Here is an 11195-nt window from a genome sequence, read left to right as displayed (position 1 = left end):
TGGCACAGGGAGAAAACAGAAAGGCCTTCAAGAATGGTTCAAAGTGCCCTGACCGGTTTGGCTCAGTGGATAGAGCGTCGGCCTGCGGACTGGGGGGGTCCCAGGTTCAATTCTGGTCAAGGGCATGTACCTTGGTTGTGGGCACATCCCCGGTAGGGGGTGTGCAGGAGGCAGCTGATCGATGTTTCTCTCTCATCGATGTTTCTAACTCTCTATCCCTCTCCCTTCCTCTCTGTAAAAAATCAATAATATATATATATTTTTAAAAAAAGAATAGTTCAAAAGACCGTGGGGACGATGAACTGTGCTGGGACCAAGGGCAGAGTGGGGTCCACTGACTGTTTTTCCAGTAAAAGCCAGGCAGTGCAATCCTGCACTCACACTACACAGCCTGTACCCTCCCTGCTGGACACAGAGCTGGGCAGGAGCAGCCATTGGACTCCCTGGGACAGCAGCCACCCCACCATCCCCCACCCCGGCAGGCTGTGGCCTCCCTGTGTCCACAGTAAGGAGACCAGTCCCTGTCTCTTTCCCCTTTCCTTTTCCTCTGCACACCAGGGTGAGCAAAGAAACCTCACCTCGCCAGGCGTATGGTTCTGAGAGCCAAGTTCCAACTGTTACTGAGGCTGGAACTGACTCCTGGTTATCTAAAATGCCACAGACTCCCTTTTTCTAGAATAAAAACCCAACTACTGTAGAATTTGAAAATATACTTTAAAATCTAAGCAGATTAAAAGTTCTTTTTCTCCATCAATCAGATGACACGAAGAAACCGCCCCGCATCCCAGAAATTGCTTAGCTAGTTTTAATGCCCTGCATCCTTATCTTTCCTCCGTATACCGCGCCCTTCCTCGGGCAGAATCCTCAAGAGCAGCAGTCTATGAGCATGGCCTGAAAAGGAGGTGCTTGGCTGAACATCTAATTAACGAGGGGCCGGACCACCAGGCAGCCAAGGGGCTGTTTCCTTCCACCAAGTCCTGCCCTGGCTGTCAGCTCTCCAGCCACACCCCATTCTGCTCCCCGCCGAGGAGCCCCGGTCGCCCGGGAAGAAGAGGCCCCGGCGCGGCAGCCTTACCTTTCAGCAGGTCCGGATGCACATAGCCCAGTACGTCGGAGACCCCCAGCTCCTGGCGGGAACAGGTGCCACCATGGATGTGCAACCAGGCAGGCTCGGCGAGGGCAGTGCACAGCGCCGTGATGGACAAGGCGCCCGGCAGGGCAGAGGCCAGGCTACGCTCCGGCTGCTTGGGCAGAGCACTGCCTCCCGGGCTCCTCCGCCGGCGCCCGCCGGGCAGCCCTGCGCCTCCCGGGGCATACATGCCCGGGGCCGCCCGCCGTCGCTCCGCGGTCGCTGCTGCTCGCCGCCGACTTCCGGGGGGCGCAGAGTCTGCCTGTTCCAGGGAGGACGCAGGTGAGGAACCGCAGGGCTGCCAGGGCGGACACCGGAGGCTGGGGGAGTGGGAACTGGGGCCGAGCGGAGACCCGAGGGCTGCAGGATTCAGGGGCGGAGACGGCGACTGGGTGCCTGGAATGGAGGCGCGGAATGAGGACCCGGAGAGGATTGGGCTGGAGGGCGAGGGTATGGGCTACTGATGGGAGAGAGACCGGAACCGGGGTCTCAGCCAGAGGGTGCCAAGGGGGGAGGACCAGGCTGAGCCGCAGGGATCGGAAACCCTGGATCCGGGAACAGCGCTCTGGGGTGCGACCCCTGCCCAGAAAAGACCCTTCCCACGCCGATCGCTGCTCCTCACCGGTCAGCAGGCCTCAAGGGTGGCGCCGCTCGTCCCGTCCTCAGCTGCCCGGGCCAAGCGATCCAGGCCCTGACCCACTACTCCCGGACCAACCCGGGTCCGAACCACTTCCGCTTCCTCTGCCTCTGCCTCCGCCTCGGCCTCCGCCTCCTCCGGCTCCCCGCCCTGTCCCCGCTCGCGTCATAGTCCAGCGCACCACAGCCTCGCTACGGCCTCACGGGACTGGTAGTTCGAAACGGTACCGCGACGCTTTATGCCGGGGTGGAAGGTCGACTACAACTCCCAGGGGGCAGCGCGACCGTATTAGCGGGCACTTCAGTTCCCAGGTCGACCGGGATTCTCGGGCGGAAGTGGCCGGACCGGCGGTCCTAGGAGGCAGAGTCGGGTCCCGCAATCTGCACAGTGGAGCCTGCCTTGGAGACGCACCCAACTCCTCCTCGTATTGCGTCAGGTCGCCATGAAGGACTCGCTGGTGCTGCTGGGCCGTGTCCCGGCGCACCCGGACTCGCGCTGCTGGTTCCTGGCCTGGAACCCCACGGGAACCCTGCTAGCCTCGTGCGGGGGCGACCGTAGAGTCCGCATCTGGGGCACCGAGGGTAAGGCTCGGCCTGGGCTCGCGACCCCGCCGCCGGGCGTTCCGCGTGCGTGCTATGCGGGTGCTTGCGGGTGCTATGCTGAGGGTGAGCAGGGGAGAGAAGCCAGGGAGAGGAGGGGAGAAGCCACCTCGAGATGGACTTTAGTCACTCCTAGAAAAACTTTTCAGACAAGTACTAGAAGCCAAAACGTCAGCGGACAGCCTGGAACTGTGGAGGAAATTGTGACAGTTGCTGGGGCAGGAGACCGATTAGAAAAGGGCGGTGAGAAGTAGACTGCAGAGTAATTTGCGACGGCGGTGATGTTTACATTTTATCCCGAGGGGACATTCGGCAGCCTTTGACTATTTAATTGTGTGTGTGTGTGTGTGTGTGTGTGTGTGTGTGTGTGTGTGTGTATGTGTATGTGTATGTATTTTATTGGTTTCAGAGAGGAAGGGAAAGGGAGAGAGAGAGAACCACCAGTGATGAGAACCATTGATCAGTTACCTTCTGCACGCCCCAAACTAGGGATCGAGCCTACAACCCAGGCATGTGCCCCAGCCATAGTATTGATCCGTGACCTCCTGGTTCATAGGTGGACTCTCAACCACGAAGCCATGCTGGCTGGGCAGCCTTTGACCATTTTAAATTAGGAGGTGTTGCCTCCAGAGGAAGTAGGTCAGTTACTTCTTCCTAAAAGCATATTGTTAAATGTGCCCATTGAGCTTGGCTCCAGTGTCAGATGACAGTGATAGTGTTTCAGTGTCTTCTTGTGCGCCCAGCCCCAGTGCCTGGCCTGGCCTCTACTTTTAGGTGACAACTGGATCTGCAAATCTGTCCTTTCTGAAGGCCACCAGCGCACTGTGCGGAAGGTGGCCTGGTCTCCCTGCGGCAATTACCTGGCCTCTGCCAGTTTTGATGCTACCACTTGTATTTGGAAGAAGAATCAGGATGACTTTGAGGTAACCAGACTGGATGGGACCAGGATTGTTGCAATTTGCTCCCCAGAACTGGTTCAGGAACTTGAACCAACCTGGGCCAATGGTCTATCCAAGGGTCTTAAATGCCATTGATTCTTGTCCCTCTTCCCTTCTCACAGTGTGTGACCACTCTGGAAGGCCATGAAAATGAGGTCAAGTCAGTGGCCTGGGCCCCATCTGGCAACCTCCTTGCTACCTGCAGCCGAGATAAGAGTGTGTGGGTCTGGGAAGGTGAGTCTAGGTCTCTCCTGGTGCAGTTGGGAGCCAGCAGACAGGTAATCTGCTACGTGACCCTCACAATGTCAGCTTGTGGGCTCCTTTTTGTTTTTTTCCCATAGTTGACGAAGAAGATGAGTATGAATGTGTCAGTGTCCTCAATTCCCATACGCAGGATGTCAAGCATGTGGTCTGGCACCCAAGCCAGGAGGTAAGAGTCTGGCAAAGTATCTCGGTGGGAAGGAATTCTGGTATGGAGGGGGTGCCCAGCCCCCCTCTGCTTGTCAGCCTCAGCTGGCTTTCAAAGAGATCACTACCTGTGGCCAAAAGACATTTGTCCCCGTTATGAAGAAGCTCCCTGGGACTGTCCTGTCCTAGCAGGGGGAGGTATTGGAGCCACAGGCACTTCCTGGGCCATAAGTGCTGTGTTTTCCCCATGTCCCCAGCTGTTAGCCTCTGCCAGCTATGATGACACGGTGAAGCTATACCGGGAGGAAGAGGACGACTGGGTATGCTGTGCCACCCTTGAGGGTCATGAATCCACCGTGTGGAGCTTGGCCTTTGACCCCAGTGGCCAGCGTCTGGCGTCTTGCAGTGATGACCGTACCGTGCGCATCTGGCGCCAGTACCTACCAGGCAATGAGCAAGGTGAGGGGCCAGGCACAGAGCTAAGAAGACTCTAAGAGGTTGTCAGTCTGGCTGAGACCCAGATGGAGCACAGCAAACGGGTAGAAGGGGAGACGTGCCGTGAGAGAGCGCCGGAGAGATGGAAGAAGCAGGGAAGGCTACGTAGAAGGGCTGTTTCATCGGAACTTGAAAGGATGTGTAGGATTTTACAAGAAGAGAACTCTGGGTGAGAACAGAACAGCATGAGCAAAGGCATTAAAGATGGGAAAGCCTAGATCTCACAGGAGCAGTGCTTCCTTTAGGTGAAGCATGAGGTATATAAAGGGTTTGGGGGGAAATAAGGTGGGTTGGGCTGGCTGGTGGGTGGCCTTCAAAGGCAGGCTAACCTGTCTGCAGCAAAAGTTTTTTTAAAGAACAGCACATTTCCTTCTCAGAATTCTGCAAAAATACCAGTCTGGCTATAGTATGTAAGGCAGAGCCGTGAGAGTGGGGACAGAGAAATGAAGATGAGGACTCATGATTGAGGGTGAGGGTAAGCAAGGGCAAATTAAAATCTCTGCAGTGAGGCATTTAGATCCCTAAGGTGCCCGGGACACAGATGTGCCTTGGACTTAAGAGAGGTCTGTCGTGCAGGGGTGGCGTGCAGCGGCTCTGACCCCAGCTGGAAATGTATCTGCACTTTGTCAGGCTTCCACTCCAGGACCATCTACGACATTGCTTGGTAATGCCTCCATCTCCTTTCCCCATCTCCACTCCACTCCACTCCCCAATTTAGAGACATTTTAGAGAAGTCAGGCCATGTGCTGCTCTCTGCCCCCTTTGGTAGTTCTGGCCCTAAGACTCTATCCCTAGATAATGAAATCTAATCCTAAATAATGAAAAAAGTTGATGTGCTCTAAGCTTTATTTACATTAACAAACATTTGGGAGTAACAAAAACAGGCTTAAGTGTGGTAAAATTCAATGGCCTGTTATACTACTTTTAAAAAATGATTAAGCAAACTTCATGACAAAGGAAATTGCTTATGCTAAGTGACCAAAGTGTAATTCAGTATCTTATTTAGTTTTTTAGGTTAATTATATTGGGGGAAACCTGGATGGCAGCACTTGAATGCTTAGGGGGTGATGTCTGTGGCTATATGTTAATTAGGGGAACTCTTCAATAAGACACGCTAGCTGAAGCCGGAAGTTTGGGAAGAAAGCCAGCCAGGGCCTATAAAATCGGCATCCTCTACTAACTTGCTGGGCTGGGGAGGGAGGAGCCACCAGCATAATCACTGATGCATGTGTTCCTCCCAGGTGTTCGCTGACAGGGGCCCTGGCTACAGCTTGTGGGGACGATGCCATCCGAGTTTTTGAGGAGGACCCCGGCTCAGATCCGCAGCAGCCCACCTTCTCCCTGACAGCGCACTTGCCTCAGGCTCACTCCCAGGATGTCAACTGTGTAGCCTGGAACCCCAAGAAGCGGGGGCTTCTGGCCTCCTGCAGTGATGATGGGGAGATGGCCTTCTGGAAGTATCAGCGGCTTGAAGGCCTCTGAGCCACCTTGACTTTGGACAGAATTATGGTTCCCCTCAAAATGTCATTAAGACTTTTCTAGCCCAAGAAGACCTGGAAGAGCAGCCTGGCCTTCCTTTAACTTGACTCTCCCGTTCAGATCTGGGTAGACATGCAGAGCCATAGGACTACTCACTCCTTCCCATGCTGACATGGGCCCTTGGTGAACTGCGGAAGAACAGTACCTTGTAGTTATGCCACGGATTTTGCTTCCCTTCAGGACACAGTGCTAAAGTTTGCGGGGTGAATGTACTACTTATAATCACCATGTTTATATATCAGAGGCATGTATCTCAGACCTTTCTGAAATTGTAAGCCTTATAGAAATAATCCATCTGAGTCCCAAGTCCTATTTATATTATTAGGACATTCATAATTTAAAACATTTCCATGATGAGTCCCTTTCTGAAATAGGTCCTGCCTTCCTGATTTCTGACGAAGTCCTTGCATTTAAGACATTCACTCAGTATTGAAGATTTTCTAATGTAGGCTAGTTTAGAGTAAGACATCTCTGCTTTCCCTTAGGAACCTTTGTGTATCTTCTATGCCTTCTTGGGAATGCCAAAAAAATAGGGAAGGGTGTGACCTCTAAAAGGGAGAATTATTATTGACCATAGGCCATGTATTCTCAATGGGGCTGAAAATTGGCTCTTCACTGAAGGACAGAAAAATCTTAGAGACAATGATTTGTGGCCTTCTAAGGGACTGTAGTACACAATATACAGTGTATCTATGGTATTAAATATTCATGGTGAGGGCAAGTAGGCAAAAGATGTCTGATAGAGCCCTGGCTGCTTGCTCAGTGGTTAGAGCGTCAGCCTATGAACTACGGACCACTGGTGGTCCATGAGGTCTGAAAGGTTGGCGACCACTGGACGAAAGGGTCCCAGGTTCTATTCCCGGCCAAGGGCACATACCTGGTTACAAGTTCTCCAGCCTTGGTAGGAGCACGTATGGGAGACAACCAACCAATGTGTCTCACATCTATGTTTCTCTCCCCTTCCTCCTTTCCACTCTCTAGAAATTGATGGAAAAAAATATCCTTGGGTGAGGATTTAAAAAAAAAATAGATGTCTGATACAGCTCTTTAAGAGAGTGATAATGAAAGAAAGGTGGTGAATCACTGCCATGGGCAATCAGTTCTGTCATCTCAAGTTCTTTTGTCATCTCCACATGGGTTTTGACTTGAGGACAGTTCCCCAAAGCTATAGCCTTCATTAATTTTTTACACAACAGAAATATTGACAGACTGAAGTGGCAGACAGAGCAGTACCAACCCAAGTGCCTGGAGGTTGGGTCCGAGAGGTCAGCTGTTGACATATTGGCAGGAACCATGGCAGTGGCACCAACTAGTAGTTCTAGTTTTGGGTTTTCTTTTTCTCTTTTTTTTTTTAATCATCATCCGAGGATATTTTTTCCATTATTTTTTTAGCAAGAATGGGAGGGAGAGAGAAACATCAATATGAGAGAAACATTGGTTGCCTCCTGTGTGCACTCCGACCAACTAGGGCCAGGGATGGAACCTGCAACCCAGGTACATGCCCTTGACCAGAATCGAACCTGTGACCATTTGGTGTGTGGGCTGGAGGTCTAACCACTGACAATACCAGTCAGGGCTGTAGTAGTCTTCACTGCCTTACTCTCACAGCAGTATTGTCAACTTCACTTAGAAATGTCCTTCAAGAACAAATACAGGCTATAAGATCTTGACCCTTGGGAAACGTTGATGGCAATGGCAGCACGCAGAAGCACAGAGGTCTGACTGTCTTAAGGAAAAGCAGATGTGTAGCTGAGTGAGCTATGTATCATTTTACTTAAAAGAAGTAGCAAATTGTGGTATCAAAACTTGGCTACTTGGCCTTTGATTTCTAGGAAATGAATGAGCCTTTCACTTCAAGGGCAACTGATAGCATTGCCAATGATCAAGCTTTCAAGCAAAAATTAGAATTTTGGAAAACTTGCATAGCCACCATGAGCTTGCCATCTTCCCAATTCTTACTCTCCTGATGAGATTGGTGGTGATACCAACAAATGTGATTTGTAGGATGAAATATGTCGACATATGTCTGCCTGATTAAGTGAATCAGCATTTTCCAAATGATTAATGCATGATGTTACAGAATCACTCATGGGTAAGAGGTAAGAGACTGTAGGTCTTAACGTAACGGTACAAGCTCATTGATAAGGTTTCAGACTCCACATTGCACCTAAGAAACTTACTTACGGAGTCTCACTATAGCATCGAATAGCCACAATTTCCTGAAATGGCTATAAAAACTTCCAACTGCTTATGTGTATAAAGTCAGCTTTACTTCAATTTAAATAACACACAATTGAAGCAACTACAAGAATCCTTGTCTTCTATTTAATCAGGAAGGAGATTTTTAAAAATGTCACAGGCCACTCTTCCCTGGATTTGCTTTGGAAGTAATGTTTTTATTGATTCTAGAGAGGGAGAGAAAAACATCCATCGGTTACCTCCCTCTAGCACCCTCACCAGGGACTAACCCACAAGCTAGGTATGTACCCTGACCAGGAATCAAACCAGTGACACACATGCACGGGATGATGTCCTACCTCAAACAGCCACACTGGATGGGGCTGTTTTTACTTTTAATATAGTAAATATCAGTGGATAATAACCTCTGGGGTTCTTAATTTTTATAGTGTAAAGGGTTCCTAAGATCTAAGGAAAATATCCTGAGAATCATCTAATTTTATGCAATTATTCCTCAAAAGCAGAAGGCAAGAATTTGGAGTAGAAAGCTTGCAGATCTGGATCACAGTATCAGTGTACCCAGTTGGTACATTTCAATCCCTCCTGTGCTGCCTCCTTTGGGGATGGGGGGCCGGGAGAGTCTACAGATCTTGAGAAATTTCTAACCTTGGATCTGCCCCTGCAGCTGTTAGTTCCTGCAGTGGTGGTGATATCCGGGTAGCAAGAGATGGGGGCAGGTATACTGACTAAAGAGAAGTTACCTAACCCCTCCTCCTCCACACTGGCTGAAATGGCTGCCTGTGACAGCCCAACAAACAGCCTTGTCCTCCAGAAGTATTCCTTCTATGCAAGTTCAGTGGTTAAAAAAATAAATATTTTTGGCCATGGGGCCTTAGGTTAGCAAAAGGAAATTTAATTTGGAATCACTGGAACAACAAATGGTTTCTTCAACTTGTTTTATTAGAATGTCTGATTGTGTAATCAAAGAACATGCATAAAAATACTGTACAGATTATGCTTAACAGCTACACGACACCTGCAGACACTGGATCCAAAGTTTGGATGGCAAGGTAGCGAGCGGAAAACTGGAGGTGGGCTGGGACGGCACCTGCGTTGACTGCCAGTTCTCCCAGCCAACAGACCTGGTCTCCATAGCTGTGATCCTGTTCAACTGTACAAGTTTCAACTCTATGCAAAGGCAAAGGCCTCTGCACTCAATCCGAGTCGCTGTCTGTCTCGGCTTCTTTCACATCCACACTGAATTTGTATTCCTGGTCACATCCCATGTAAGCGTCACTCATGAAGTACAGAGTGTAGTTGTGGGCACCAGTGGCCGGGGCCACGAAGTCAAGCTTCACCTAGAGAGAGCAGGCAGGAATCAGGTGAGCAGGACACAGGGAGAGTGCTCCCGCCTGCCTGTCTGTCTCAGAACAAGTGCTGGGCCAGTGGACACTCACCTTGGCCTTCTGCTGCAGGGTCAGCCTCTTGATGGAGATGAGGCTATTGGACTTGGCATCTCCGATCACCACCCACCAGCCCTCTTCACGTTTCTGCAGTGACCAAAAGCCAAGAATTTCAGCACATAAAAGTTGACAGCTATGCAATACTTTCAACAATAAAGACTTTAAAAAATAAAATGAAACTTGACAGCCATGAGACTATGAGAATGGTTACAAAAGTAGGAAAACAAAAACCAGATAGAAAACTTTCTAAAATTTCCTCATGAAATATAATTTGATAAAACAGTTCATTTGCCCTAGCCGGCTTGGCTCAGTGGGTAGAGCGTCAGCCTGCGGACTGAAGGGTCCCAGGTTCGATTCCAGCCAAGGGCACATGCCTGGGTTTCGGGCTCATTCCCTAGTGGGGGATGTGCAGGAGGCAGTCAATCAATCATTCTCTCTCATCATTTATGTTTCTCTCTCTCCTTCTCCCTTCTTCTCTGAAATTAATAAAGAAATATATTTAAAAAACACACACACAAAAAAAACTGAGTTCATTTGAGATACCTTGTAAGAGTTTCAAAATCTAAGTAGCAAATGGACTCATTTTTTTGGTTCTGGCCCTTCTCCATTCAGTACTTGCCCCTGCATCCAAGATTCCAGTGTCAGAGATCGAGACTCTCTGGCCTGGCAGCTTTGAGCCCTTCAGACACCCCTTTAAGGCACATGTGCCAGACTGACTGACACATAAATGGGGAGAGGAGCCTGCTGCAGAGAGCATCTATCAAGACACCTGCTGCCACTCCACTGTGAGAAAGCGCAAGAATTCCAGGTCCCAGCATCATTCCTCAGAGCGTATTAAACCAGTTTGTAAAATTAAACTTAGTATATCTGGTTTCTGCTTTTAATCTTTAAAAGCATATCCTGCCCTGACCGGTTTGACTCAGTGGATTAGAGCGTCGGCCTGCGGACTGAAGGGTCCCAGGTTCGATTCCGGTCAAAGGCATGTACCTTGGTTGCGGGCACATCCCCAGTAGGGGGTGTGCAGGAGGCAGCTGATCGATGTTTCTCTCTCATCATGTTTCTAACTCTCTGCCCCTCTCCCTTCCTCTCTGTAAAAAATCAATAAAATATATTTTAAAAAAGACACATCCTAGCCCTAGCTGGTTTGGTTCAGTGGTGTCGCCTGCAGACTAGGGTCCTGGGTTCAATTCTGGTCAAGGGCACATGCCCAGGTTGTGGGCTAGATCCCTCCTAGTAGGGGGCGTGCGGGAGGCAGCCAATCAATGATTCTTTCTCATCATTGATGTTTCTATCTCTTTCTCCCTCTTCCTTCCTCTCTGAAATCAATTAAAACAAAAACAAACACACGTCCTGAAACCATTTAATTTAAGGTTAAAGACAAATATGTTTTAACAATCACAGATTGGCAAGACTGTTCAACTGGTATTTTTAACAATGACCAGTCATCTAAACTGTCTTAAGGCAAAAAAACATCAACGGCCCTAGTGATTTGGCTCAGTGGATAGAGCATCGGCCTGTGGACTGAAGGGTCCCAGGTTCCATTCCAGTTAAGGGCACATATCATGGTTGGGGCGTGTGCAGGAGACAACCAATCAATATGTCCCTCTCACATCAATGTTTCTCTCTGTCTCTCCCCCTCCCTTAAAAAAAAAAAAAAGCAATGTCCCCATTAATTCTCAGTATATGCTTCCTGACTTCATTATTGCGCTCAACGTCTCTCCCCAGTGACAGTGCACCCTTGTACTCTGACTCTACCAGTGGACAAACAGCCTCCAGTAGACATCTGGAAAAGCCAGCTACCAGGACATA

At 49.7% G+C, this 11195-nt stretch overlaps 3 protein-coding genes across 13 annotated transcripts in view; 1 reads left to right on the top strand and 2 right to left on the bottom strand.

Moving 5' to 3' along the window:
- The window catches only part of TMEM127 (transmembrane protein 127), a 21438-nt gene extending 19546 nt beyond the window's left edge, over positions 1–1892 (bottom strand). For 7 of the 10 annotated variants that reach the window (XR_002826245.1, XR_002826248.1, XR_002826250.1 and 4 more), the window contains exons 1-2: positions 1752–1887; positions 1076–1525 (exon numbers count right to left, since the gene is read on the bottom strand). Coding sequence is in view for 1 of the 10 variants with exons in the window: in XM_014468114.2 (XP_014323600.1) it covers positions 1076–1319 (244 nt within the window). In the remaining 9 variants the exon portion in view is untranslated. Of the gene's footprint in view, positions 1–1075; positions 1526–1751 lie in introns of all 10 variants that reach the window. The other 3 variants (XR_002826247.1, XR_002826251.1, XM_014468114.2) reach the window with 3 other exon arrangements.
- A 129-nt stretch (positions 1893–2021) lies between these two features.
- Positions 2022–6057, top strand: CIAO1 (cytosolic iron-sulfur assembly component 1). The gene is made up of 7 exons (XM_006102813.3): positions 2022–2347; positions 3140–3288; positions 3426–3537; positions 3645–3733; positions 3969–4170; positions 4783–4870; positions 5448–6057. Exons 1-7 carry the CDS (start codon positions 2209–2211, stop codon positions 5686–5688), a joined length of 1020 nt encoding a protein of 339 aa, XP_006102875.1. The 5' UTR covers positions 2022–2208; the 3' UTR covers positions 5689–6057.
- A 2805-nt stretch (positions 6058–8862) lies between these two features.
- The window catches only part of SNRNP200 (small nuclear ribonucleoprotein U5 subunit 200), a 40533-nt gene continuing 38200 nt past the window's right edge, over positions 8863–11195 (bottom strand). For both annotated transcript variants that reach the window (XM_006102812.3, XM_023744119.1), the window contains 2 exons: positions 9381–9473; positions 8863–9281 (listed from right to left, as the gene is read on the bottom strand). In XM_006102812.3, coding sequence (XP_006102874.1) covers positions 9138–9281; positions 9381–9473 — 237 coding nt within the window. In that variant the 3' untranslated portion in view covers positions 8863–9137. The remainder of the gene's footprint in view (positions 9282–9380; positions 9474–11195) is intronic.

This window comes from Myotis lucifugus, unplaced genomic scaffold (genome assembly GCF_000147115.1).
Source record: "Myotis lucifugus unplaced genomic scaffold, Myoluc2.0 scaffold_430, whole genome shotgun sequence".
Classification (NCBI taxonomy): Eukaryota; Metazoa; Chordata; class Mammalia; order Chiroptera; family Vespertilionidae; genus Myotis; species Myotis lucifugus.
The sequence above is the reverse complement of the archived record's forward strand: the minus strand, read 5'-3'. Positions and strand labels throughout refer to the sequence as shown.